Here is a 27,934-nt window from a genome sequence, read left to right as displayed (position 1 = left end):
CGAGATGGCTGTATTTGCAGATTCTGACACAGTCCTAATAGTGCTAAGTTCCTGGCATTTTTAAGGAGGTTAAATAAATGGTGTGTATATTTTATGAGGCAAAGATATGCTATTGTCAGCATTCTGCCTCTATTGTTCGTTTGTCCCGTGTACCCCCTATTAGAAGCTGCAGATTTGCTGGTTGGGTTCACTTTAGTGCACAGATCAGCAGCAGCTCTTCCTCCCTCCCGTTTTCCCTGTCGTGGTCCAAGGGGCAGTCAGCCATTGTGGGATTGCACGTGACTTCACTGGACTGTCTCTCAGCCGTTTGCTTACACAAACACCACCCGATGCTTACAGCAGTTGGAATGGGTCATGTACTCCTCTTTTAATCGAGTCTCTCATTGTTCTTTCAGATTTTGGGTTCAGTAACATCTTCACACCTGGCCAGCTGCTTAAAACCTGGTGTGGGAGTCCCCCCTACGCAGCCCCCGAGCTCTTTGAAGGGAAGGAATATGATGGGCCAAAGGTTGACATTTGGGTATGCGGTGAACATATCTGTATTTTGCTTTGATCTCATATCGCTGCTTTTTACATGTGGCTTTGCTTCCAAAGCACTGAATTCACTTCTTGTAGGAAGGACCCATTTGTGGAAATAGTGTTATTCAAAGAATTGTAGCTTTATTCCAGCTATTAAATTGCATGCTTCTTGTTATAAGGCACTGTACTTAATATTTTAGGAGTTGTGTAGAAATATATGTACATTTTGATTTGGTCTTAAGAGAGTTAGATTCTCTTAATACGTACCAGTGAGAAGTTGGCTATTCTGCTTGTTACCTGGTTTGACCTGGTGTAGTTATTTGTAGCAAGCAGAGATCATATCCCTCAGAACAGAGCATTTAAAGGGGCACAATGAAGGCAAAAGGCCCAAAAGAAGAATGCTAGCAGCTGCCTGCCCATCCCACATCAATTAGTAGTTTGAAACAGTCTCCCTTACAGGCATTAGCTGTTTGGTAACAGCTCTGCAAAAGCACGGCTATAGCAGTTTTACAATCCTAGTTCGAAACTTGGCATGAGGTTTGTTGCCCTTCTGGTGTGGCTGTGCCATTCCTGCCATCCCTCCATTTTCCTGGCCGGATCGTCTGTGTGCTTTAAGAAGGGGTCCAGGAGGGTGGGCGAGAAGCACGGCATGAGTTAAGCTCTGCATGTTCTGTGTGGACGTACAGTCGCCACAGAGCCACAACTGAATTTAACAAACTGTGTAACTCTATTGAACCAAGTGGATTTACACTGGGGTTGATAGTTACCCAGAGTCTCCCTTTGTGGTGATGGAGGGCTGGGATTTTAGGATTGTTGCACCCTTCGTTTTTGAGGCCTAAGAGCAGGCCTATCTCAGGCTTATCATTTCAACAGATATCTTTGGGAGGTTGAGCTGGGATTAGTTGGGGGCTGCTAAACCATGACAATATCCTACTTGTGTTTGCATTCTTCCAAAAGCTACACTTGCTGCTGTTCTCTGCAGTTTGCAGAGCCTCTCATGTCCCCTTTGACTTTGCTAATCTGTGTCAAATCTTTGTTTTTAACACAGAGTCTTGGTGTGGTCCTGTATGTGCTGGTCTGTGGTGCTCTGCCCTTTGATGGGAGTACTCTGCAGAATCTGCGGGCAAGGGTGCTTAGTGGAAAATTTCGCATTCCATTTTTTATGTCCACAGGTAAGGCCAGATTTGTTTGCACTGAGGTTTCTGAAACTGTTTGTTCGCAGGCACTATCTGAGGCTTCCTGCTCTGAGTGTCTTTGGAACAGTTCAGCTTCAATACCAGCTGGCTGAATTTATTTATTTTGTTTGTATCTTCAGATAAAGGACATTTCTACCCATCTAGTAGCTGTATGGGTTGAGCACTAATATCTAACATGTAAGCTGTATGGATTTCTGAATTCCAGAGAACTTCTAAATCCATTTTCTTTGAAAATTTCAGCTCCCATCTATCTAACCTTGCATATCATAGACTGCTGTCAATACATGACTAAAATATTAGTGAGGGCAAGTTTTTAGTAGCTCTTGTAAGGTGGAAAGTCTGAAAACACACCAGGCCCTAGGAATCTGGAACGTTTTACCATTTCTCCCTAAGACAGGAGAGTTTTGCAGGCCCTCTGGTAAGTTCTGTTAATAATCCTGAATTTGTCTTCATTTTCTGTGCGACCCCCCTGGGGTACATGTCTACTTACTGGACACAGATACATGGGCTGCTGGAATGGAGCATGTTCTAGGCTCAACAAAAAGAAATTCTCCTGAAAGATTAGCTTGATTCCATTTAAAATAAAACCAAGTTCTCTCTGAAAATGGCTGTGTGTTGGATCTCCTTGTCTACAGCTCTGTGAGTAGAGAGAGACCTGCTTTTCTGACGGCTAGTTACTGAGCAGCTTGATTTCTTTCTATTCTCGTTCCTTTACAATAGGTTAGTAGTTAAACATAGTATAGGGCTAGTACAGAGCCACATCGCCATAAAGCCGAGCTGCATTTCATTCCTCGAAGAGCCTCACCTGTGAATGTGTAAAAGGGCTCCAGTCTATTTCTTTGTGCTCAAACATTTAACCTTTAAAAGTCAGTTAGATCTAATTTAAATATGTTGCTGACTTTATGTACGTACCAGTATAGCTATTGGAAACCAGGAGATATCCGTAAATTGATCTTCACTTCCTTTGACAAGTGGTGGGAGGCTGCAGGGATTTTTTTAAAAATCCATTTCTTCACTAGGTAGATGGGACTGAAGTGCTGAGCAGGAGTTTGCAGATAGTGTTTTCTTTTCTCCTCCTCCTTTCCCCCCAGCTTTCTCTCCACACATGCACATTAGCTGTGTGAAACTACAGTATCCTGCTTGCTCTATGCAACCTTCTTCAAGGGCTGCTGCTAGTGTAGCACATTCTTGTGCATAACTCCCATCTGTCTCAGGACTGGCCTCGTTTGGTTCTCTTTCTCACTGCATTTCAGTGACCACTAGTGACCTGGTTCTCAAGAGCTGAAATATCCCTGGCATTGTGAAAGCTTGGGGAGTGTCATGCTTCTGCTGGAGTATGTCCAGAGCAGCTTGTTGTCTTAGCAAGTCTGCAAGATAGTGTCTAAGTGAGCCTTTTGCATACATCAGTCCTGTAAATGACACTTGTACAGTACACAGATGAGACAGACATGAGCTTTCATTATTAATAAGCAGTGCTTCCTTAACAAAGCTGTGGTGTTTAGTGTGTTAATTTAGGGTTGAATGTTCCTTCTCAAAGATGCCCTCAGGAGACTGGTTTGCAGATTACCACATTTCTGTTTGCTGCAAATTCTTAATGTTAGTTGCTCTGAGTGCATTTTAAATATTTTGTTTTTAATGCCTGTCATCTTGAGGTCATTCCTGATCTTCCCACGGTACCAGACAAGACATAAAAATACTGAAGTGCTATGCTGTTTCCATCAGTTTTTTCATCTTGGCAGGGCATGCTAGTTCTCATTCATGACTAATTGTCTCAAATACACTGGTTCCTTTTCAAGTACCAGAGGAGTCATTTGGATACGTTGGGGAGAGACAAAGGAAAAGAAATGCATACTTCCTGCACACCCTCAATCCTTCTCTTACATGCATGCACAAAATACTTTGAAGGCCGAGTGGGTGAGTTACTTCAACAGGCTCTCATCTTTGGGAATCTGGAGTTGAAAGATGAGTTGAAAGGCCGTATCCTAATCCTGTGTACATATTTGCTTATCTCACATCTTCCCTGTACAGTTTGGCACCATTGGCAGTTGCTGCTTACGCGGAAGCCAGGACTGCGCAGTCAGAGTTGTGGAGGAGATTAGCGCAAACATGTCTGCCCTAAATTGTAGGCAGCTTGTACTTAAGAGCAGCATAGAAAACTGTTTGACTTCAGTAGTGAAAAGAACAAGGGGACATAAAGTGAAGTGTTCAGCATCCTGTGACTTACATGTTCCTTAGCTAATGCTCAGGCACTGCTGAGGCTTTGTGTGCTTGTGCAGCCACGCTGAAATGCTGCTGTAGGGTGTAAAATTGAGGAGAATAATAAGCATGTTGCTCTTTCTAGTCTGTTGCTTCATGATTCTTTGCCATGGTAGCGTAGGTGGATAGATAACTTCGCTGTGGTCCTAGCTCTTCAGAAGATGATGATGATGATGCAATTCCCTAGCCTCTCTCATTCGGGAATATGGAGGAAGGTTTTATACAGGTCACTAGCTTTACATAACCACTTCAGTTTCCAGGAAAGCAGCATCCATTTTTGCATGTGTGCTGTGGGAAGGCACGTTACCAAAGCCCCTTCACGTCAATCTGAATGTTTCACTTAGCTTTAGACTTTTTGGAGTTTATTGAAACCAACATTAGTTATAAGCTGCACTCGTGCTAAGGGTGCTTTCATGGCCACTTGTGCTAGGCAATTCCCATCAGCATATCTGCCTAAAAACGGGGCTGGACTGGGGGAATAGGACGTGATTTCAGATTCCTTTGCTCTCGAGGAGGAAGAGTGGAATTTAATTTCTGCTTTTTGGTTGGGCTGATTTTAGCAACACAATCCCTAAATGATGTAGTCTATCACTTCTGGAGACCTGGGTCCAAACCCTGACTTAGGTTCCAGTTGAGGGAGGTTTGCTGATCTCATCAGAGTTCCCCATTTTTCCAAAACATCTCATTGCTAGGCACAATTCACAGTGACTGCATATAAGAGGTTTAAGCCTGGAATAGCAGCAGGTGCTGCAAATCCAGACTAAGGAGCAGTGTCAGAATTTAGGAGAGAAGCTCAGGAACAGCAGACCAGCTGTAGGCCAGGGCTGGGAGAGGTGGAAGGTACACTGGAGGAGGGACAGCCTGGGCTGGGCTACAGGTCAGTGTGTGTGTGTCGGAATAAACCCAGCAGGGGCTTCTTTAGTGCATGATCAAAGTGGATTGGCAGAGTTGTCGGGGGGAAGCTTTCCCAGTTCCTGCATGCACTGTGCCTATCTCAGATCTGCCTTCTTGATGTACTTGTGTGAGTGCACAAATAATCTGATGGCGAATGCTCAGCATGGTACTGTACTCAGCCTCTAAGAGCAGATCACCACCTTGTAGTTGCAACATTAAAGGGCATGTGTTTAACTAAAGGAAAATTAATTTTCAGTGAATAATTGCGCTGCCAGAGAGAATAGAGAGCTTCTGTTGACAGTATTGCTGAATCATTATCGATTAGACTTGTTGTGACTTAATTACAAGCAACACAACATAAGCATTTTATCACTGGGCCTGCAAGTAGCATAGTTTGTAATGTGTTTGGGGAATGCAGCATGCAGAGCTACTGCTAAATTTGCATGCTAAAATTGCTAAGGCCCAGCTTGACAAAGCCCTGGCTGGGATAATTTAGTTGGGGTCGGTCCTGCTTTGAGCAGGGGGTTGGACTAGATGACCTCCTGAGGTCCCTTCCAACCCTGATATTCTATGATTCTATGTGTGGAGACACCACTCAGCCCTGAGTTCAATTAATCAAGATCAGAGCTGCGCGTTAGAGACTGAAACAGAAGCCAGCCAAAAGGCCCATCTTCGATGTGCTGGGCCCAGTTCAATTCCTGTCAGGGCTTCAGGCTAGATGATGAGGGACATTAATTGGCATAGCATTTAATATTTGTCTCCTAGTATATTGTGATCTCCCAAGCCAGCTTTGCAAAGTGGCGTGGCTTGCACCTTTCCAATGTCAAGATAGCAGCTGTCAGATCCAAAGTAACTGTGGCATAATACAGGAGCACAGCAACCCCTTTGGGAAGTCAGAGTCCTTGGGTTAGCCCAACAGCCACAGATGATTGTGGTACCTTCCTTTGTTTAGATAGGTTTCCTAGAGCAGTTTTCTGCTAGGCTCTTAAGCCATAATACACTGGAGTTGTGCTCTGAAGAGCCTGTGGCTGGAGACAGGGAAGCCATTGACCGTAGATCTATGTGAATGGCTTTCTTGTATGGACCCTTTAATTCTCTTAAACAAAAAACCCCTTCTCCCTGTTCTGGTGCAATATCTCTGCAGGATGGGGAGTCCTGAGAAGCCTGCCTAATCTCTGTGTCCCATACAGTTTAGCTTGCCGGCTAAATCTGAGGCTTCCCAACCTGAAGCTTTGAGTATCCAGAGCTTAACGGCCACCAAACCAAAGATAAGCCAGTGAATTCTAAATGTCACTGTCAGTTATATCCCCCTGCCCTCCCACCCCGCCACACCCCACCGGCCCTTGATTCTTTGGCATGTACTAATCAGTGACTTCTTCAGTTATTCCTTTTGGCCCACTTACATGGTATGTCACAAAAACAAGGGAAAGCAGGGAAAGTAGTCTAATCCGGGAATGATGCATGGGATAACACTGCCAAGGCAAGAAGCCATGGAGAGCTAGTTAGTCAAGGGACCTCTGTAGGGAGGGTTCACCAAAGATGTGGATTTGGAGACGAAACCTTGGCTCTTGCGTAGGGAGTGGCATAAAAGAAGGTGCAAAGCCACCTTTATGTCAGATGTAGGAGCATCTGATGGTCTGAGATCTTTGCATGCACAGCTGGGTGAGGAAGGTGCAGGGTGGCACCCTTAACTACATTTCCTTGGTCTGGTTGATTTAAGTTGGAGCCTTAATGTTGTTTCAGTATTTTTGTTTCATGAAAAATAATCCCCTTTGCCAGAAGCAGATGTTCTAGAGATTTCATAGAGGCTTTATTTCCTCTTCCTTCTGGGCTTTCTCCAGACTGAGGCCCTCTTTGAAGTCTTAGCTCATGAGTGACACACTGTGGAAAGGGGGAGGGCGGGAATGCCTGGAGGGGTGGCCTGAGCCATTTGAAAGGGCATGTTCAGCAGCTCCATGAGTCTGAGAACAGAAGTGGCTGAAGAGCTGTGTGTAGCTAGTATTGCTTTACAGGTGCTTAAACTGCCCTGGTTTCTGACTTTCCAACAGATCCCTTCTGAGCCTCCTGGTTAACAAGTGCCTTGCGCTTTTGCTAAGCACTGTGCAACTTCATGTGACCATGAAGAATTCATGACAGTCTCTGCCCTCAGCCTGCAACACTTGAAGCGACAGTTCAGCCACACCAGCTGTCTCCTGTTAGTTGGACAACAATGAAGGGTTTAAAGAGAGTTAATTCACCCTCTGCCCCTCCTCAGTGCCTTGCTTTAGGAGTCCTAGGAGTTCTCGTTGGAACATTCCTATGATGGCTGAATTTGCAAGGTCTTGTAATGCGTACGGCAGTCATGACTGTGCTGCCCTTGGTTGCTCTTCAGTCTCATTAGTTTCATGTCTATGGAATGGCTGTTTGTGTCTCTGTTAAACTCCAACAAAGCCCCATTCCGATAAAAATTCTCTTTAAACCCACTAAAGCTGTAAAAAGTGGCCTGCGTTGTGCAGGGGAGGTCAGACTAGATGATCATAATGGTCCCTTCTGACCTAAATGTCTATGAATCTAGTGACTTGCCTAGGCAGAGTCAGTAGCAGACTTAGGAACAGACCCATATCTCTGGATTCCCAGACCCATAGGCAAACTGCTTTGGGCTACCATGTGACAACTGGCATGCATCAGCCACATGAAAACCACCTTATCTCCTGGTGTGCTGATCACTCCTTGCCCTGTACATGCCCTGTGATGTGCAGTCACTTGGCTTAGCTGTTAACTGCTATGCTTCCATCCTGAGTCCTTGGGACTTCACTGAAAGAAATCTAATACTTGCACTGAGGCAGAAATGTTGTACTAAAATGTGTAGTGCATCTAAAGCACTCCCAGATCTGTCCAACCTCTGGGACAGCCACGATGCTTTTCACTTAGAGAGGAGACACAGTAACACCCTTTCCCCCCTCCACCCCCAGGATCCATTCATAACTTAATACTTCTGCTGTCGAAGGGCTGGTGCCTTGCATTCTCCATTGAAAATGATCTCTGTGTATCTTCTTTCACTGAAATACGTTGAGGTTTTTCTTGCTCTGAAGACTCAGCCGGCATAATGTGCGAGCTAGATAAGTGGTGTAAGCAGTAGCTGCTGCAGTTGGCAGAGGCTCCACACGGGGAATTCAGTGTGGTGCTTGGGCATTTTTAATGGCTGCGATAAGAAAGATGCAGTATTTAAAAATTAAGCAGTTTATGGCTAGATCTGATGTGAAAGGAACAATTTGCGTTTTATTCCTTTACATCTAAATTGTTGCTTAATTTATTGAACCAGTTGTGATAGTTTTTTAAAAAACATCTGCCTGTGAATTTGCATCTTAATTTTATGCTGTGTTCGTTCTTTTTTAACGTAACAGCCGTGTTAGTCTGTATTCGCAAAAGAAAAGGAGTACTTGTGGCACCTTAGAGACTAACCAATTTATCTGAGCATAAGCTTTCGTGAGCTACAGCTCACTTCATCGGATGCAGTGAGCTGTAGCTCACGAAAGCTTATGCTCAGATAAATTGGTTAGTCTCTAAGGTGCCACAAGTACTCCTTTTCTTTTTGCGTTCTTTTTTTAGAGATTCTTGTGTTGTAAATAGGAAAAATAATGTTGACGACAATGTATAATTTTGTTAACTGCAGACAAGGCTCCATCTTTATTGGAGGAGACGCCAGCTCATATTTTATAGAATGCTTTAATGGAAAATTTAATTTGAAAATAAGACACTTTCTCTGGCTTCAGGTTGCACTTGTCATCAGTTTACATGGTGTAAGCTTAAGTCAGGTGTGGTGGTGGTGCTTGTTATTGTAAGGAAGTTGGGGAAATGTGTTTTCCTGCATTAAGCCTGCATTTGGTAATCCTGCCTTGGCAGCCTGTTAGATGGTGATTGTGGTTTGCCCTTCAACCCTGAAATATGGGCTGTATTGCATTGCCAGAGTAAACAAGTATGTGGAGAGTAGACGAGGGCCACCTACAGGCTGTAACAAACATCACAGGGTTGATTCTGATGGTTGTTTGTTGAATGAAAGAGGGAGTTCATATTTCATTCAAAAACTGGACTTCAGTGTTGGCTGGTTTATAGGGGAGAAGTATACTGAATTAAAGGTATATATACAGTGGTGGTCTAGTCGTCTGGTCTCAGGATATTTGAGGTGGTGAGATAATGTCTTTTATTGGACCGACTGTTAGTGAGAGAGACAAGCTTTTGCGCTTACACAGAGCTCTTCCGGTCCAAAGATATACAGACAGACAGATTTGGCCCCAAATATCAATGCTTTCAAAGCAAGCTTCTGCAAAACCTAAATCCAATAAAAATGTTACCATAGACTTCAAAAGTTGATTTTTGCTGTACGAACGCAGGGTCTGCACCAACATTGTCTTGCACGTCGCTATAAGGAAAAGAAAACCCATGCTCTTGAGCGGTAGAAGCCATTGATGTCCTTTGGGAGTTGGGGTCTTTCTGCCCTTGTGCCTTGCAAAACCTCCCGCAGTTACTAACTTCTGGTCAGCTGAGGACTGAGGGCTATTGTGGCACAGTGCCGCATGGGGTCCCTTTAACTCTGCTGAGCTGGAGATCTTGTTTTAATTTTGCTTTGCGTGGAGCATGTGCCTAGTCCTTGTAGATGCTAAACTCAGACATCAAATGTCTGGAATTTAATCCCACACTTGTGTCCAAGACTGAATCAGGCCTGACTCAAGGCATGTGTATATTTGCTGTTCGTGAATGACCCTGTAGACAGAGTAGTGTTGTTGTCCATTACTTTGAAAAAATACCCTTGTTCCTGACACAATGCAAAGCTGAGTCCCTCGGGAGGTGTTGCCCTTTGCTACTGAAATGCTCATTTTCTTGTTGCTCTCTTGTAGAATGTGAGCACTTGATCCGCCACATGCTGGTGCTGGACCCAAGTAAGCGCCTGTCAATGGAACAGATTTGCAAACACAAGTGGATGAAGCTCGGGGAAGCTGATGCAGAGTTTGACAGGGTGAGCAGGCAGAAAGGCTCTGGTGTGTCTACATGGTGAAAGGGTGTGGGGAATCCAGTATGCGGGCTTTAGGGAGGAGGGCTGAGTATTGGCCCTGTATGCACAGTACTGGCCGTGTGTGCACATTGGAGACCATTAGAGTGGCTCAAAACCAAATTAATGCCCTGTGTTAAGAGTTCACAATTCCCAAGTGCAAGTATGCTGTTGTTATTTCTTTCCCCCCGCAAGGACTCGCTGTCGTCCTTGTCTTAGTGCCCTCTCCTCTCTTGGACTCTAGATCATTCATCATCATTCTTTTAGTCTCTGTATCTCTAGGCTATTGGGTTTCTTTGTTTGCCCTCCTGATACCATACCTGGAATCCTGGTTTCCAGTTGCATTGGCTATGGGCCATAGCTAGCCCCCAAGATCTCATGCTAGTGTGAAGTGAAATGCTGTTTCTGCTCCTGCTTTGTCCAGGCAGGCCACTGTACCCTCAGTGTTCAGATACTGTGTCGAGCTGCAGCATGGGTCGCGGGCCCTCCAGCTGTAGGCTTGTGGCACTGGTGGTTTATGGCGTGTTCCACCTAGTGAACGTTTGCTGCCCTTGGGGTGCTGAGCACTGACAGTCTTTCTGTGCCCTTGCAGTTAATAGCAGAATGTCAGCACCTCAAGATTGAAAGACAGATGGAACCACTGAACGAAGACGTGCTCTTAGCAATGGTGGAGATGGGGCTGGACAAAGAGCGCACGCTACAGGTAACTCGAACCAGCTTGCAAGTGCCTCTGTTATCGGGCTGCCGCCTGCAGCTGGTAAATGTCATGGTGGTGGTGGTCACACCTGCCAATTAACACTTTCTTCTGCAGAGGAGTTCTGGAGAGGAAGGGGATTTATTTTCATTACTAGAAAAAAAAAATGGATTTCTTCTTATCCTTCCCTTGCTAGTCACTAAGGACGGATGCCTATGATCACTACAGTGCAATCTATAGCCTGCTCTGTGACCGATTAAAGAGACACAAGAATCTGCGCATTACAGCACCTCCCAGTATGCCACGGACCATGACCTTCCCCACACCAGCTAACATCCAGGTGGGTCTCAGATAGATGGGGTCATTTCATCAGTGCAGGTTTAGTCGTAACTTCCCCCAGCCTTGCAAAGCTCAACCTGGTCAGAGCTTGTTTGTTTAGCTGGGTAAGTAAAATAACTTGAGTTCCTTCATGACCATCCTCACCCTGGTAAGGAGAGAGGAGAAGATTCTTTGCCTGCGTGGTAAGTTTTCATGTGTGTCCATGTTACTGTTCTCTTGGGGTCTGCAGCTTTCTGGCCAACGTGCTGCTGGAGCCTAACCCTGTTTTGCTTTTCATGAAAATGCTCCAATTTCTGCTGTGCAGCATCTGGGAATGCATCTGAGTTTCAATAGCAGGAGTCTGGAAGGGAGCATGGGTGGGAGAGGTGGAGGAAGATGTAGTTGAACCTGGAGCTGGGATCCCTTCTGCAAGTGGCTAATGTGTTCGGAAGAAGGCGATCCCCCCTGAAGAGCGCTGTGCTACCTGGGCTGTTAGTGGCTGACCAGTAGGAAGAGTCACAACCCAAAGGACGTGGCTGCAGATTTTAAAAGGGAAAAGAAACCCCCTAGTTGCTCATTGTTTTGATTCCTTCTGCTTTGCAGGCGGAACAGGCAGGCAACCCCGTGAGTATCAATGTGCCACAAGTCCAGCTCATCAACCCTGAGAACCAGATCATAGAGGCAAGTTGCTTTCCATTGCTGACTCCTGTGAGTGCCCTTTCTTCATGACACGCTGGGCTTCTGGCACCTGATTTCAAAATCTCTTGTATTTTTCCCCACCCCAGACTGATGGAACAATGAACTTGGACAGTGATGAAGGGGAAGAGCCATCCCCTGAAGCCCTGGTCCGTTATCTCTCAATGAGAAGGCACACTGTTGGAGTCGCAGACCCACGGTTAGTATCCAGCTCTTTCTCCTGAGTAGGAGCAGAGGGACCCGCTCCTGCCTTTTTAAGGGTCCCTCTCCACCCCAACGGCATTCTCTATGAATCCATGGATGATGTTCCTCTGGATTTCCATGGCCTCTTGGAGGCACCTGAGTACGGGATAGTGTTTTGATTTGGAGGTTGTAAGAAGCTCTTACACCTTTGGGTTGCTCCTGTTGAAAGGTCAGAGGTTTTATATAATCTATTAAAATGATGGATTCATATGGGAAAAACACTTCAAAACCCCACCCTTCAATATTTAGGAGTGAAATCCCTTTGCTTTCCTGCTCCCGTCATATCTAGCTCTATGGTGAATGGGATGGCAGGGTGGGATTCTTGCTCGAAAGCATGATCTTGGCTGGGTGGGGAAGGGAATCGGGTGCCACTTGAATGGCAGAAATCCATGTCTTTTCACTTGAAAAATCCACTTTCCCAGTGGCCTGTGTGGCAGGCCTCTCCGGCAGGGACACGATTTCCTCTTTACCTCAATGAATCAGTTGCTATTTCTGGCTGGCTTTGTTTAATTGGGGGCCATGTTGGCCAGAGAGGCAAAGGAGGTCGGAAAGCTATGAGCTACTTTATTTTTAATATCTTAGTGTCTAGAGACTAAGTATCATGATGCCAAGTGCAATTGTATTTTGCATGAATGGTTAGACCTGGAAAATCCCAATTCTGAGAACCTTAAGGGCACATTAAAAATGAAGAACTTGCTACACTTAGGTCCAGGCCCCACTCCTGAGCCGGAGAAATCCACAGTGAAAGCCAGTGAGAAGTATAGCTGACGGTAGCAAGCATGCGGATTGGTTTGCTTGGGTTATTTCTAAGTCCTATGTTTCTGAATGTGATTGCTCAGCACGGAAGTGATGGAAGATCTCCAGAAGCTCCTGCCAGGCTTCCCTCGTGTCACACCCCAGGCTCCGTTCCTGCAGGTGGCTCCAAACATGAACTTCATGCACAATATGCTGCCTATGCAGAACCTGCAGCCGACTGGACAGCTGGAGTACAAGGTACCATCCGCTGTGTATGTTCCCCACAACTGGAGCCAGTGCTACGTGGAGATACAGGCTGCAGCTCTTGGAGAATCCCCGAGTCTGCTCCATAGGTTTAATGATCGATTTGATCGCTGAGGCTGGACCTTAGTTCTGTCTGATGTCGCCTGGGATTGTCCCTCTTGTAGTTCTGAGTAAAAACAAACACCCCACAATTTGAAATTCAGAAACTGGTTTGATGGGGCGGGGGAGATCAATGATCTTAGTAGCAAATCAGACCGGGGTCCTTGGTTTCCAAGCGTGTGAAACCCAGAGGCCCAGCCTGCCTTATGGCTGAAGCTCAGGGCTGTAAGTTGGAAGATCTGGGTTCTACTCCTAGCTCTGCTACTGACGGAGAGAGTTCGGGCAGGTCATTCCACCACTCTGCTTCAGTTTCCCCAGGAGTAAGGTGTTGAAGACCTTCGCCTCACCCAAGGCCAGTTAGGCTGTTCCCTTGGTATTTATACAGTGCTCTAAGATCCTCCAGGAGGCACTAGAGGAGGAGGAATATTCGGTGATAAGTCCCCTGTGTTCTTCCTAGGAGCAGTCCTTGCTGCAGCCCCCCACTCTGCAGTTGCTGAATGGAATGGGCCCTCTAGGGCGGCGGGCTTCAGACGGTGGAGCCAACATCCAGCTGCACGCACAACAACTGCTGAAGCGTCCTCGAGGCCCTTCCCCGCTCGTCACTATGACTCCAGTAAGTAGCAAAGGAAGAACAGAGTTGGTGGCATGTTTACAAACACGTCCTCTTGCTGGCAGAACTGGCAGTGAAAGCTGGGGTTTGGAGTGGCGTGTGCAAAAGAACCGCAGAGGCGGACAGGGAATGACATGCCAGTTTCCCAGCATTGGCAGGGACTTGCCACCTGCCATTTGCTTTAGCTTTCCTTCCCTCGGGACGTTCATCCTACAATAATGGGAGCGTTTTCTCGCCCTTTTCCTTGGCCCTCTCTACCCACCTGCTCTCCAGAGGCAAAGCTGAAGCGGGATTCAAAGGAACCTTTTAAAACAGATGGTGGCTTCACTGCCAGTATCAGCAAATTCCTGGCCATGCTGTCACTGGTGTCATCTCCTCGGTGCAGCGTATAGAAGGGCTGGTAGCCTCCCTCTCCCACGATGCCGGTGGTCCTGGAACTTTAAACTGCTTTGGCCCTTCAGTTACCAATGCATCACAAGCACCTCTCCTTTCCTGGCAACCCTTCCCTATCTCACAAGATCCTTGGACACTGCTGCTTGCCTAGCATCTGGCTTTTGGTCTCCTCCTTCGTGACACTGCTGCCAGGGAGACCCATGTTCAGAATTGGCATGCCTGGCTGTCTGGCTTTAGCCCCTATCTGAGCAGTGCTGACCATTGGGGGCACATGTGTTCCTCAAGCCAGCCCCCCATTTGATTGTCTGCTTCCCACCGGAAGTGTCTGTGTCTGGGGAGTAGCTGTATGTTTCCAAGATTAATGTTCTGTTCACTGTCTAGGTTTCTAATCTTTGTTCCTTTTTGTTGTCTTGGGATCTTCCTGGGGTTGTCAGCTGGAATCTGCCCAGTTGAGTATCTTCCTCCTTCCATTAATGACCTGCACAAACTTGCTAGCACTAGAGGCCAGGCGTCTTGCTGCTGTGAGGAATGTGACCTGCTGATGGGCCTTTTATTTCTCATTTATTAGTAGCAATTTAAATATTTCTCTTCAGAAGTGCTGAGAAGAGCATGATGTTTGTAACTCTCTCGCTAAGGTTTCTTTGCCACTCTCTTGCTTTATTTATCAGAGAAAGGAAAATCTACCAGTATTAATCTCCGGGGTGTTAATGTGGGCAGTGCTTCCCCCTGGAGGTATGTGTATTACTGAATTTCCTGCTAGCACCAAAAGAAGCCGCCCCTATATAGATTGCACTGTGTAAGGGTGAGATGTTGAGGGTGTATTTTGGAGGAGGATTCTGAGTGCCCCCAAATGTCTGGTCCTTAATTGTTCTTCTAGAAGGTCAGGTTTCTGCAGCCCAAGATAGTGTTGAATAAGCCACCTTCTGGAGCCCATGGTTCCCCTTTCCTCTCTCCTCAGGCAGTGCCAGCAGTTACCCCTGTGGATGAGGAGAGCTCCGATGGGGAGCCGGATCAGGAAGCTGTGCAGAGGTAACATCCCATCTGTTGGCCTTTCCCCTTGTGCTGCTGGAGAGGCTCACCCTATGGTGCCCTAAAGCTGATCTAAAAAACCCAACAAATCAACCTCGTCCCAAGCTGCAGGTGTTGATTTATGGTGAAGGTTTCAACTTTTCCTTTATGGGTGCCTGTTTACGCCAGGCAATTACTCTACCTGACACTAACAGGCAAATGAATAACTTTGTAAAATAACCTGACAGCTTCTGAAATTCTGCAGGCTGTTTGAGCAATAGGTTATCCAGAAACTCTGAGCACTAAACTCCTTTGCTTAGGGTGTACCAGCATGCAAACCAAACTAACCTGCATAGTGAGTGCTAAGACACTGCACCCTCCCTCATCCCTGCTGAGTGACTGGGGAAGTGGTCTCATTTTATCTGTGCAGCTTTTGGACCGAGACCTGCAGTAAACATCCAACTCTGATGCCTTGAAGTGAGTTTGATAACAACTTGGGTATCTGTAGTCATTTAGATTTCTAGCCATAGCAGTAGGTCCCGAAACAGTCTGCTCCGACATGTGAGAGGTGGTCCAATATCGACTCTGAAACGTCACTTCTCTCCCCAGCCAAAGTACGTACCGGGGTTCTTCCTCCAGCTGAAAACACTAACAGTCCTTGCTAATACTTGCAGAGTAGTTTTTGTGTAGCTACTTTTTCTGCTAAGCAACTGGTGCAGATGATCCTCCTTATTAAGTTCCATGGATTTTCCCCAGTTCTGGTGGGCAGGAACTTGACAAGAACAGGGGCTCTCTCAGCTTTTACGGATATTGTCCTTCCAAGAAAGAGGCAAATAACTGCCGGGTGGGCAGCAGGCAGGTATAGAGGTGAGGGAGTTGCTGCTAAAGCCATTTAATTCCCCATAATATTCCTAGAGCCCTTGTAAACTCCACTGGTCTCAGTGCTGTAAAACAGAAGGGTTCTAATGGCAATGGGAAGTTGGGTACAACAGTGGCTTGTCCAGGGCATGTGCCAAGATTCCCTTGTCTACTTGGCCTTAGAAAACAGCCAAACATAGTACACATTAAAGAACGCCCTGTGCTTCCAGCGGCTAGGAGTCTACACATTCTGGGTAGCCAAAGTGTGGCCCAAGGAGCTATACAGTGCCACCCATGGTCATTCTCATTTTCATTATGGAGGCGCGGCCCGCGGACACTGCAGGCCCCAGCATGCCATGCTCTAGCTTGACAAAGAAGACTTGCCTTCAGTCAATGCTGAACGTTGTATCTTGGCGTCAGAACTCTCCAGTGATGGCACCGCTCAGATCTGGGACCTGCAGTCTCCATGGGACACTGCTCCAAACTGTAAAGCTGAATAAACCTGCAGAGTTTTCCATTTTGGGCAAATAAGATGCAGCCCTGCGGCTCTTGGCAAATTGCCAATGTGTCCTCATCTGGCCAAGCTTAGGGTGCCCATATTTTAAAACCTCCGCTTCCAGCTGAACCCTTTAAGGTTGTAAGAGTCAGGCTTGGCAGGTAGGGTTTTGAGACCAAGGGTAAAACTTCCAAAAATGTATGCAGGACTTAGGAACCCAAGTCTCACTGTAAGTGGGATGCAGTTTCTGAGGTACCTAAGTCACCTTTGAAAATGGGGCTTAGCTACTTTTGAAAATATTACCCCCAAATCCTCCTTGTGTGCGCTTACGCCACATTCTTCATAGCCGCTGGACAGGACCAAGCTTAAACTGTGCTAATGAGTGCACATTAACCCTCCATCTCCCCACCCTCTTACGCTGCGACATGCCACTAATCACCAGTAGAAGAGTAAACAGTATTAACACCAGGGACAGAAGCTAATATTTATCTTTTCAGAACACTGGTTTGAATGCCCTCTGCAATGACCGCAGAGCAACTTTTGCCCTTGTTTGTTTTAGATTGCCTGACCTTGAAATAGTGTGCATTCCATTCCCCATGCCCAGGGCACAATCGCATCTCTTCAGAGCTTGCAAAACGTTTTTTTCCACCCAAACACTTGCAGTTCATGAGTGGATTGTTCCCTGGAGCCATGAAATAAAGTGATTGTAGCAAACCGCAACTGTGAAGCTCTTTGGGAAACTCTCCCTGTCTCCATCAAATGGATCTCAAACATTTAATGGCTCAGATTTTGGCAAGTCACCACACCACTAAGTACTCTTCATTCTGTTAACTTGCTGCTTTTTGTGTCAATGGATAATGCTTTTTGCAGAGCCATAGTTTTAAGTGCTGCTGTTTCCCCTACTGTACAGGTTTTAGTTACAGACACAAAAAAGAAATCAACTCAAAGTATTTGTAACCCCCATTTTACCCTCTAGCTTTGTGTAGGCCAGGAATCTTTGTAGGCATAACTCATCACCAGTGCAGCTTCACCTGCGTTAGCAATGGTGGGAGGGTTAGTCTAGTTCAGGTACAGGCATTGATTCCACTCTGTCCTCAAACCTTGTCAGCATTTCCACCATTGCTAGCACCTGAGAGAGGTGCCTGCCCAAGAGTGAAGAATATCCAAGGGTAGCTACATCCTTTGCCATCTCGCTGAATCAGGCCCTTTCTGCCTTAGCGTCCAACACAAACAGAAAGGGAACAATAGGGCTAAAAATCCCCAAACCAGCCCTGAACTTGTCTACAGCCGAAAGTGGAAGCGCTTAGAGAGCCGGGGCTCCTGCTCCAGGAAGGGCATAGGCTGAATTAGCTCCTCACTTTCCCTCGCCATTTTTGCTTTAGGCATCGTTGGTGCAGCCTCCGTACATTGATTCCCAGACTCTGCTCGAAGTGTCCAAGAGTGGGGACTAGATGGCGCACTTACACACATGCTGTTCCTCCCTCAGAACCTACATTCAGATCTGGGTTAGATCACACACACAGTGCAAAGAGCAGGCCACAGCCTAATCTCCAGCAGTGGTAGCAATGTCGTAAATGCCATCATCTGATGTGGGACCATTCAACGTGCTGATCTCTGCTCAGACTCCAGACTGAGAATGTCGCAGGTGAGGACTGAAGTGCGCAGGCTGAGCCATGCAGGGAAACGTGCACAGCATCTGTCTGCACTGTGCCGAGCTCTCCGGCCAAATGCTGTAAGCGTTACTCACGCAAACAGTCCCACGGGCATAGTGCATATTACGTAAGGCAGACAGTGCTATTACCCTTCAGACTAGCGCCACTTTAGGGGAAAGAATCCCTACAGAAACTAACTAGTCACTGAAGCTAGATCTAAATGAATGTGCTTGAGAATTCCCCATGAGATGAAGTAGAGCTTTTCTCCTGAGATGATTGGCCATTCTGTTTCTTACCAAGTTTGGCATTGGAATAAAGCTGGCTATGACTTCAGTCCTCCGCTAAGCAGTTAACGTCCCTTTAACCTGACAGGCATTGGCAGTACGGTTTGCTCTTTCATGGGTGTTCTACAACTCACAGCAGGCTCTGAACACTGCAGCGAGCATTTTTCTTTCCTAATTACTCTGGATTATCTGCTTCTGCTCCCTCCTTTTGGAGTATTCCCATCAGTCTCTTCCATTTATAAAATGTGCTCCTGCTTGTTGCAGATACTTGGCAAATAGGTCAAAAAGGCACACTCTGGCAATGACCAACCCTACAGCTGAAATCCCTCCAGACTTGCAGAGGCAGCTAGGACAGCAGTCTTTTCGATCCCGGGCTTGGGCTCCACACCTGGTACCCGATCAGCACCGGTGAGTAATGGCACCGGCCGTTCGGGCAGCTCTGTGCCAGGGAACCCGCTCAGATGTCATCTGAATGGAGTGCAGAAAAAATCCAGCTTGGCATAAAGGGGTTAAAAGAAGAAAGGAGCAGACCCCAAAGCAGAAGCTGGCTGGCCCTGTTGGACATGCTTCATTTCTGAGCAGATATAGGCTCCTCACCTGCTAAGTGCATGGCGCACTCACGGGCAGGGATCAGTTGGCTCTTCCCCTCCAGTCCCACTTCTGTGGCTGGAGATGATTTGCCAGGATGGCTGCCTTAGCCCTGGGGCTGGGATTAAGATTAAGCGATCCAGATTAGTGGAAAGATTTGTTAATGTACTAGTAGGCTCAACCCTGTAGTGAGTAGTAAATCTGCTGTGGAATAGTCAGTAGTGGAATGCTGTATGAAAGGCTGCACCGGGAGTAAACTATACGTAGGTTTAGAAACCTCACTGCACCAGAGTTGTGTGTTTCCACTGCAGAATCTCCATGCAAAGCTCCCTGTTTGTCATTTTGTTTCTAATCCAATCCTCTGGTGGAGAGGGTTGGGGGAGAACAATTATAACTTTTGTGACTGAGGGAACTGCTGCAAAACTGGATCCAAGTGAGCTAAAATTCTGGAGGAAGGGCCCTCCTGACTTTGAGAACTATTAATTCTACAGAGTCCTTCAATGCTGCAGCAAACTGGAGACGCTACTGCCACAGACACCGCTTAAAAACTGCACCTCGACCCCAAAACACTGAGGGTGTAACACAAATGTAAACGGTCGTGCTCGTTTCTCTTTGATGTCAGTTGCTGAACAATTGAGAAAGCAGTTACCTAGAAGACCAGATTTGTGCTCATGTTAAATCCTCTCACCAGCTCTCACTGGCAAGCTTGTCACAGCGCTCTTTATTGCAGCCAGATCCCTGCTGAGTTGAGCGTTGGTGGAATCAGCAGAGACAGGTGAACGCTGAGCAGACTGAGTCAGCACTGGTGCCACGCTGGAACTCTAGAAGGCAAAAGATAACCCTTGACTTACTCCTGGGTAGAAAGGGAGGCAGGAGATGAGGAGTAAGATTTCCTGGGTCACAGAGTGCTTTATAGGAAGAGAAGAAAAACAGTTGCAAAGTAAATAAACAGAAAATATTGTATGTCCTGCTTCCAGGGTCACTTCAGAATGGAGGTTTAAATGAAGCCATTGAGGTATTGTTATAAGGCTCTTTAGACCAAGCCTACCCTGCCCCCTCTGGCTCTCATCATGTGTCTGCTCCTCTGTTTTTACATGCACAGGATAGCATTGACTCATTCCAGATTCACAATTTTACATGTCGCAGCAGAGGCCTGTAAGCCTGTGGAACTACAGACATGCCTGAGATCAAAAGAGAGGAACTTGAAAATCAAATCTGGCCCCAGAGCAAGCGCCTGGAAGTCTCTGTACACCTCAGACATAGCTAGTGGAAGGCTGTGTCTTGTAGTGTGGCAAAACCTGCAGTAAACCGCAAAGTACTGGCTCGTGGACAGCTGTCAGCTTTTATTCTGGTGCTTAACTTAGTCTGTTTGAAACTGGTTTGTACTTAAACAGGTCTCAAAATACGTTAGTCTAGAAAGCCAGTCTGGAGTGCCAGGGGCAGTGTTACTGTGCATCATCCTAGCATGCTTGGGAACCTGATGCACAATGCTCACTTTCCTCGTTTGCTTCTGCTGCCCATTACAGAGTTGGAAGGTCAGATGGACAGGTTGGCTTGCTGACTGGCAGAAAGGGAACATGGGAGCCAGCCACCTCTAGCCTTAGTTGGAACATATTTCAAATTGTAATTAATTAAAATACATTTTACCAAGCAGGGCTGAATATGTGAAAATAACTGGAACTAACATCCTGGAAATGTTGCAACATGAATGAGAATCTTACTCCTGCAAGGGATAGCTTCTCCAGCAGAGATTCCGTTTTGTCTTTCAGAGCAGGCTTCAACAGAGACCTCTGTACATACATAAAATATTTAAAGTACCAATTGTCTGTCTAACGTAATTCAGTTTGAAGCACTACTATAGACCGCCAGGATCTAATTTGGATATGAATAGAGCCCTTTTTAATGTTTTTAATGAAGTAAATACTAACGGAAACAGCGTGATCATGGGAGACTTTAACTTCCCAGATATAGACTGGAGGACGAGTGCTAGTCATAATAATAGGGCTAAGATTTTCCTAGATGCGATAGCTGATGCATTCCTTCATCAAGTAGTTGCTGAACCGACTAGAGGGGATGCCATTTTAGATTTGGTTTTGGTGAGTAGTGAGGACCTCATAGAAGAAATCGTTGTAGGGGACAGTCTTGGTTCAAGTGATCATGAACTAATTCAGTTCAAACAGAACAGAAGGATTAACAAAAATAAATCTGCAACTAGAGTTTTTGATTTCAAAAGGGCTGACTTTCAAAAATTAAGGAAATTAGTTAAGGAAGTGGATTGGACTGAAGAACTTATGGATCTAAAGGCAGAGAAGGCCTGGGATTACTTTAAATCAAAGCTGCAGAAGCTATCGGAAGCCTGCATCCCAAGAAAGGGGAAAAAATTCATAGGCAGGAGTTGTAGACCAAGCTGGATGAGCAAGCATCTCAGAGAGGTGATTAAGAAAAAGCAGAAAGCCTACAGGGAGTGGAAGATGGGAGGGATCAGCAAGGAAAGCTACCTTATTGAGGTCAGAACATGAAGGGATAAAGTGAGACAGGCTAAAAGTCAAGTAGAGTTGGACCTTGCAAAGGGAATTAAAACCAATAGTAAAAGGTTCTATAGCCATATATATAAGAAGAAAACAAAGAAAGAAGAAGTGGGACCGCTAAACACTGAGGATGGAGTGGAGGTTAAGGATAATCTAGGCATGGCCCAATATCTAAACAAATACTTTGCCTCAGTCTTTAATAAGGCTCATGAGGATCTTAGGGATAATGGTAGCATGACAAATGGGAATGAGGATATGGAGGTAGATATTACCATATCTGAGGTAGAAGCGAAACTCGAACAGCTTAATGGGACTAAATTGGGGGGCCCAGATAATCTTCATCCAAGAATATTAAAGGAATTGGCACCCGAAATTGCAAGCCCATTAGCAAGAATTTTTAATGAATCTGTAAACTCGGGGGTTGTACCATATGACTGGAGAATTGCTAACATAGTTCCTATTTTTAAGAAAGGGAAAAAAAGTGATCCGGGTAACTACAGACCTGTTAGTTTGACATCTGTAGTATGCAAGGTCTTGGAAAAAATTTTGAAGGAGAAAGTAGTTAAGGACATTGAAGTCAATGGTAAATGGGACAAAATACAACATGGTTTTATAAAAGGTAGATCGTGCCAAACCAACATGATCTCCTTTGAGAAAGTAACAGATTTTTTAGACAAGGGAAACCTAGATTTCAGGAAGGCGTTTGATACCGTGCCACATGGGGAATTATTAGTTAAATTGGAAAAGATGGGGATCAATATGAAAATTGAAAGGTGGATCAGGAATTGGTTAAAAGGGAGACTACAACGGGTCCTACGGAAAGGTGAACTGTCAGGCTGGGGGGAGGTTACCAGTGGAGTTCCTCAAGGATCAGTTTTGGGACTAATCTTATTTAATCTTTTTATTACTGACCTTGGCACAAAAAGTGGGAGTGTGCGAATAAAGTTTGCGGATGATACAAAGCTGGGAGGTAATGCCAATTTAGAGAAGGAGCAGGATATCATACAGGAGGATCTGGATGACCTTGTAAACTGGAGTAATAGTAATAGGATGAAATTTAATAGTGAGAAGTGTAAGGTCATGCATTTAGGGATTAATAACAAGAATTTTAGTTATAAACTGGGGAAGCATCAATTAGAAGTAACGGAGGAGGAGAAGGACCTTGGAGTATTGGTTGACCACAGGATGACTATGAGCCGCCAACGTGATATGGCTGTGAAAAAAGCTAATGTGGTCTTGGGATGCATCAGGCGAGGTATTTCCAGTAGAGATCAGGAGGTGTTAGTACGAGGCACCGGTGAGACCTCACCTGGAATACTGTGTGCAGTTCTGGTCTCCCATGTTTAAGAAGGATGAATTCAAACTGGAACAGGTACAGAGAAGGGCTACTAGGATGATCTGAGGAATGGAAAACCTGTCTTACGAAAGGAAACTCAAGGAGCGTGGCTTGTTTAGCCTAACGAAAAGAAGGTTGAGGGGAGATAGGATTGCTCTCTATAAATATATCAGAGGGATAAATACCGGAGAGGGAGAGGAATTATTTAAGCTCAGTACCAACGTGGACACAAGAACAAATGGATATAAACTGGTCATCGGGAAGTTTAGACTTGAAATTAGACGAAGGTTTCTAATCATCAGAGGAGTGAAGTTTTGGAATAGCCTTCCAAAGGAAGCAGTGGGAGCAAAAGATCTATCTGGCTTTAAGATTAAACTCGATAAGTTTATGGAGGAGATGGTATGATGGGATAACATGATTTTGGTAATTAATTGATCTTTAAATATTCATGGTAAATAGGCCTAATGGCCTGTGATGGGATGTTAGATGGGGTGGGATCTGAGTTACCCAGGAAAGCATTTTCTGTAGTATCTGGCTGGTGAATTTTTCCCACGTGCTCTGGGTTTAGCCGATCGCCATATTTGGGGTCGGGAAGGAATTTTCCTCCAGGGCAGATTGGAAGACGCCCTGGAGGTTTTTTGCCTTCCTCTGTAGCATGGGGCACGGGTCACTTGCTGGAGGGTTCTCTGCTCCTTGAAGTCTTTAAACCACGATTTGAGGACTTCAATAGCTCAGACATAGGTGAGAGGTTTTTCGCAGGAGTGGGAGGGTGAGATTCTGTGGCCTGCGTTGTGCAGGAGGTCGGACTAGATGATCATAATGGTCCCTTCTGACCTTAGTATCTATGAATCTATATGGAGCTAGATTATCTTCTGTTTTGTTTTACAACCAAACCATCCGCAGGGATGCTCTAAAGACTTGTTCCCTAAGGGCCTTTCACAGACAAAGACCGTTGCTCCAGCCATGGTGTTGTCCGCTCATTTTCTGTCTGGATTGAATTGGTACAAAGCTAAACCCATCTGGGGAGAGAAACTAACTGGGTCCTCACGTGTTAGTTTTTGCTTTTGGGTGGAGAGAGAGCAGTGTTTTGTAATACTCTTAAAGAGGTACTCTTGAGGATGCGTGTGCTTGGGTTTGACTCATATATGGGAACCCAGATTGAAAGGGAAGTTTGTTCCTGGAAAAATGTCTTCTGACCTCCAGTTCTGGAAGGGAACTGAGAGGGAACTGTTATAAGTTCCTCTACAACCATTTGCCCTGGTACTAGGCTTGGTCCATTTATTCTCTGATGTGTGTCTCATGATGGCATGGCACCAAACATTTAGGCTGCTGGTTGACTCTGCATTCAAGGTGATGGGATGGGTGGGGAAGAATCTGAAACAAGACAGCCCCTAGCAGTGAAAGAGGGTTCCCTCTCTGTGCAAAGTCATCATGTTTCTCCCTCCCCCCCACTGGGTTTAGTGCCTTTCTGAACGCAGATGCCAGCCTCTGCTCTGGCTCAGAGTGGCTGCAGGATAGACCCTTTCCTGCCCTTGCGGTGTTAATCTTATTCACGCCCACCCACTGGTGCTGTGACACGGCAGGTTTTCTCTGCGTGTACTGGAGACTTAGAAGTGTTTTAAAAACTTTTTTGTTTTGCCATTATTGGTTTTGTCTTGAGGCCCCCCTACAAGTGCAGCTTCCTTGTTTGACCCCCATCCCCCAAGTCCATCTCTCTGTAGTCACATGAGGTGCAGCATTTGGTAGAACATGTTCAGATCAAAATTCCCTCATCTTCAAGGCCTGATGTGTGTTAGTGCTTGGAATAACCCAGTCTGACAGGTTCACTAGCATGTGTCCTCTAGGAAGCGGAAGATCCTGGAAGCCTGTGTGAGTGCTGAGAGGGGGCAGGTCTTGCTGCTAGGTGGTGGTCTAAGCTTTTTTGGCATTCGAATGGGAAGCCTCCATTCCGCACACATGTTAGGGTTACTGGTGCCCCTTTTGATGCACCAATTAGTATTTTCCAGTTTTCCTCCTTTCCCAGGTATCCATGGGATATCCTTGCCCTTCTCTCAGTGAAGTCTCTCTCTAGGTGTACCTGCAAATAAAGCATCTGGGGTAGGACTGGGGGTGAGGTTGTTATGCTGATCCTGCTTCTGGGCTTGTTTAAATTAGAATTCGTAAGGTGCTGGCCCACTGTATTTTAGGGTTAGACTCAGCAGGCAAGCTCCAGCTGAGCGTTTTAAGGTGGTCTCTTAGAGAACAGGCCTTGCCACAGAGAGACAACTGTTCCTAGCGGCAGAATCACCTTGTCTAAGGCAGCAGCATTCCTGACGGGCTCCTCCTTCCCCAATTCAGATAGATGAACATGCAACAATTTTTCTTAGCACAGAGTATTCCCATCCCACTGGAATATAGGGACGCTCCAGCTTAGCAAAATGTCACCGTGTAAACTCTGAGGCATGGTGAATGAAAACGGCTCTCAGATGGAGAAACGCCTTTCCGTTCTTAGCTGTTGAATGGTTTCTGCAGGTCGGTGGAACCAAGTGCCAGGCCAAGTCATATGGTCAGTTACAGACTGGTGCCCCAGTTATAATCTAGTTAGGATATAAATCAGACTGGCAAAATTTTAGAGAAAATGTACCTACCCCAGCACCAAATGGACTTGCTAATCCTGTACCCTGCTGGTGATGAATAAACTAATGGCACTTTACTTCTTACTCTGAAACAGAACTTCTGGGCAGGCAGAACTTGGCAGAGCTGATGTAAATGAAATGTCTCTGTAGCTGAGTTTGTTTTTCAGCTGACATCACTAACGCACTTCCCCATGTGTTTAGCTCTGTTTACAAGGACTCAAACACCCTGCATCTCCCCACTGAGCGCTTCTCTCCTGTTCGCCGCTTTTCCGACGGTGCTGCCAGCATCCAGGCGTTCAAAGCCCACCTGGAGAAAATGGGCAATAACAGCAGCATCAAACAGCTTCAGCAGGTAAAGGAAGGAAGTGGGATGCAGTGGATCAGCTTAGGTCACTGACTTACTGGCAGAGGAAACAAAGGAGGAAACCTTTCCTACTGCATTGTCTCCTGGATCCAAACATTCTTCAGAGCTGCAGCTGGGGAGCTTATCCTCCCCCTTCTGCGTATTTGAGTGTGCTTTGTAGAATTGCCATCATCCTCTTTATCTCTGCTGCAGCCTTGGGGGCTTCCCCCTTTTCTGGGGACTTGACATATCACTGTAGAAACACACATAAGGTCCGAGAAGTCAGGCTCATGTGAGGAATGTGGGCCCTGATACCTGTGCTCCCTAGACACTGTCTTTGAGTTTCTTCCCAAGACTCGCACACAATGAAATCAGTCCCCAGAATCCCATTTCAAAGTTGACATGGTTCTTGGTCCTGGTCTGCTTGTTTAACTGGTTTGAATGACAATCCGTGGTGCTGCACAGAGTAACCAGACTGAAGAACACTCTTGAAAATCCTCTTAGCCACTCCAGTAAAAGCCACTGGTGCCTTCACCAGTTTTTAATGGCAGTGAAGTTCCATCGCCGATCCATAGCATGCCATGCAACATTCATTGAAAAGCCATTTTGCTCTGCTGTGGCATAAATTGCATAGTCCTCTCTTTGACCTCAGTCGGAGTCTTGTAGTTGATTTCAGTTGGAGTTGGATTGGGCCCTGAGAGAGGAATTTCCCTGTGCAGCACAGCAGGAGCATGAGATGCTAATTTAATCTTGGGGTTTTCATGTCTGATGCTTTTCACTTGCACTCCTTGCAGTTGCAGTGTAAGAAGACTAAATAGCCCGTGAGTTTAGTTCCATGAGCATCTATTTCTTTCCCACTGTAGGAGAGAGCTGGAATGACCCTGGTATTAGGCACACACATGCTGCTAACTACATGGATTAGGATTTCTGTCCTGCAGTTTCTTCTTTTTCTCTGGCTCTTTCAGCCAAGGAGACTGCAGAGTGAAAGCCGTTTTGCACAGCAGGGTTGCTGTGCAGGAAGAGATCACGTTGTGGGTGTATTGCATTCATTACAGGAGTGTGAGCAACTGCAGAAGATGTACGGTGGGCATATGGACGAGAGAACGCTGGAGAAGACACAGCAGCAACACATGTTGTACCAGCAGGAGCAGCATCATCAAATTCTCCATCAGCAGATTCAGGTACTGGAGCCGGGACCATGGTCCCTGAACCCTAACCAGCTTTTCCTGCAGTGTCACAGGTAGAGGTATTGAATGGCCCCGTGGGACTAGGGAGGAAAACTTCTGTATATGTGGCAAGTTAGATTGCTCGACCTGCTGTAATGAGGAACAAGGGGGAAGGCTTTTCATAAACAATGCATGCACAGCTGGTAGGATAGTGAGAGCTTCTGTCTCAGGTTGATTAATTTATTGGTCCAAACTCTCTCAATCCAGATGGAACTGACTAATTGCAAATAACTTTTTGTTCCCCTCCTTTCTGGTGCCTGGCTCAGGATTGTATTCGCCCACCTCAGCCATCTCCACCGTTGCAAGCTCCATGTGAAAACCAGCCAGCTCTGCTCACTCACCAGCTGCAGAGGTAAAGAAAGGGGTTTGCTTTGGCAAAGTGCTGTTGAGGGGGGGAAGAGAGGGGAGAGGGTGAAGCTGTCACTCAGTGATGCACTGGGGCCTGTCCCAGAGCCAGCTGGGAGCATATAACCTTAGAGAACTGGTCCTCATTCCTAGAGGCCTGTGCAGGCTGCCGCTGGAGCTGTTGGAGCACATGTCTCTGGCAATCAGGCTCTTAACATTTCTGACCAAGAGAACCTTGAAAGTAACCTGATGACACAACATTGTTTTAAATTGACACGGAACAGCTGCTTGTTGGCCAACTTGAAAACAAATGCTTTTCAATAATAGCATGAGCACTTTCTCTAGCACCTTGTATGCCAAGCCATTTATAAACATTCTTTAGACCCTTCCCCATCCCCTCTTTTGGCTAGCAAATATCATCCCATTTTACAGATGAGGAAGACTGAGGCAGAGTGGGAGAGTCTTGCCATAGGTCATGGTGAGTCAGGAATAGAATTCAGGATTCCTGAGTCCCAGGCTTGTGCACTAACCACTGGGCCATACTCCCTTATCCAGATAGCTAATGAAGATAACACAGAAATTATGTTGCAAAGCCTTTAAGATTCTAAAGGAGTTTTTTTATATTTGTTTTTTTTAAAAAGCAGTTAGAGTTCAGTTCTAAAACTTGAACAAGCATCTTTATCAGGAAGAGTGATTTACGAAGATGCTTATT

The 27,934-nt window shown here is 46.0% G+C and overlaps 1 protein-coding gene across 16 annotated transcripts in view; it reads left to right on the top strand.

The window, feature by feature from the left end:
• The window catches only part of SIK3 (SIK family kinase 3), a 149,388-nt gene that overhangs the window by 108,633 nt on the left and 12,821 nt on the right, over positions 1-27,934 (top strand). For 9 of the 16 annotated variants that reach the window (XR_006287085.1, XM_043534200.1, XM_043534199.1 and 6 more), the window contains exons 5-18: positions 396-520; positions 1,568-1,691; positions 9,740-9,858; positions 10,484-10,594; positions 10,782-10,925; positions 11,507-11,584; positions 11,689-11,798; positions 12,682-12,835; positions 13,398-13,553; positions 14,902-14,972; positions 18,506-18,649; positions 25,510-25,660; positions 26,617-26,832; positions 27,144-27,229. Coding sequence is in view for 15 of the 16 variants with exons in the window: in XM_043534200.1 (XP_043390135.1) it covers positions 396-520; positions 1,568-1,691; positions 9,740-9,858; positions 10,484-10,594; positions 10,782-10,925; positions 11,507-11,584; positions 11,689-11,798; positions 12,682-12,835; positions 13,398-13,553; positions 14,902-14,972; positions 18,506-18,649; positions 25,510-25,660; positions 26,617-26,832; positions 27,144-27,229 (1,789 nt within the window). In the remaining variant the exon portion in view is untranslated. The remainder of the gene's footprint in view (positions 1-395; positions 521-1,567; positions 1,692-9,739; positions 9,859-10,483; positions 10,595-10,781; positions 10,926-11,506; positions 11,585-11,688; positions 11,799-12,681; positions 12,836-13,397; positions 13,554-14,901; positions 14,973-18,505; positions 18,650-25,509; positions 25,661-26,616; positions 26,833-27,143; positions 27,230-27,934) is intronic. The other 7 variants (XM_043534198.1, XM_037882556.2, XM_043534196.1 and 4 more) reach the window with 4 other exon arrangements.

The sequence above is a fragment of the Chelonia mydas genome, chromosome 22 (genome assembly GCF_015237465.2).
Source record: "Chelonia mydas isolate rCheMyd1 chromosome 22, rCheMyd1.pri.v2, whole genome shotgun sequence".
Lineage (NCBI taxonomy): Eukaryota > Metazoa > Chordata > Testudines > Cheloniidae > Chelonia > Chelonia mydas.
This window is presented reverse-complemented; position numbering and strand designations above follow the sequence as displayed.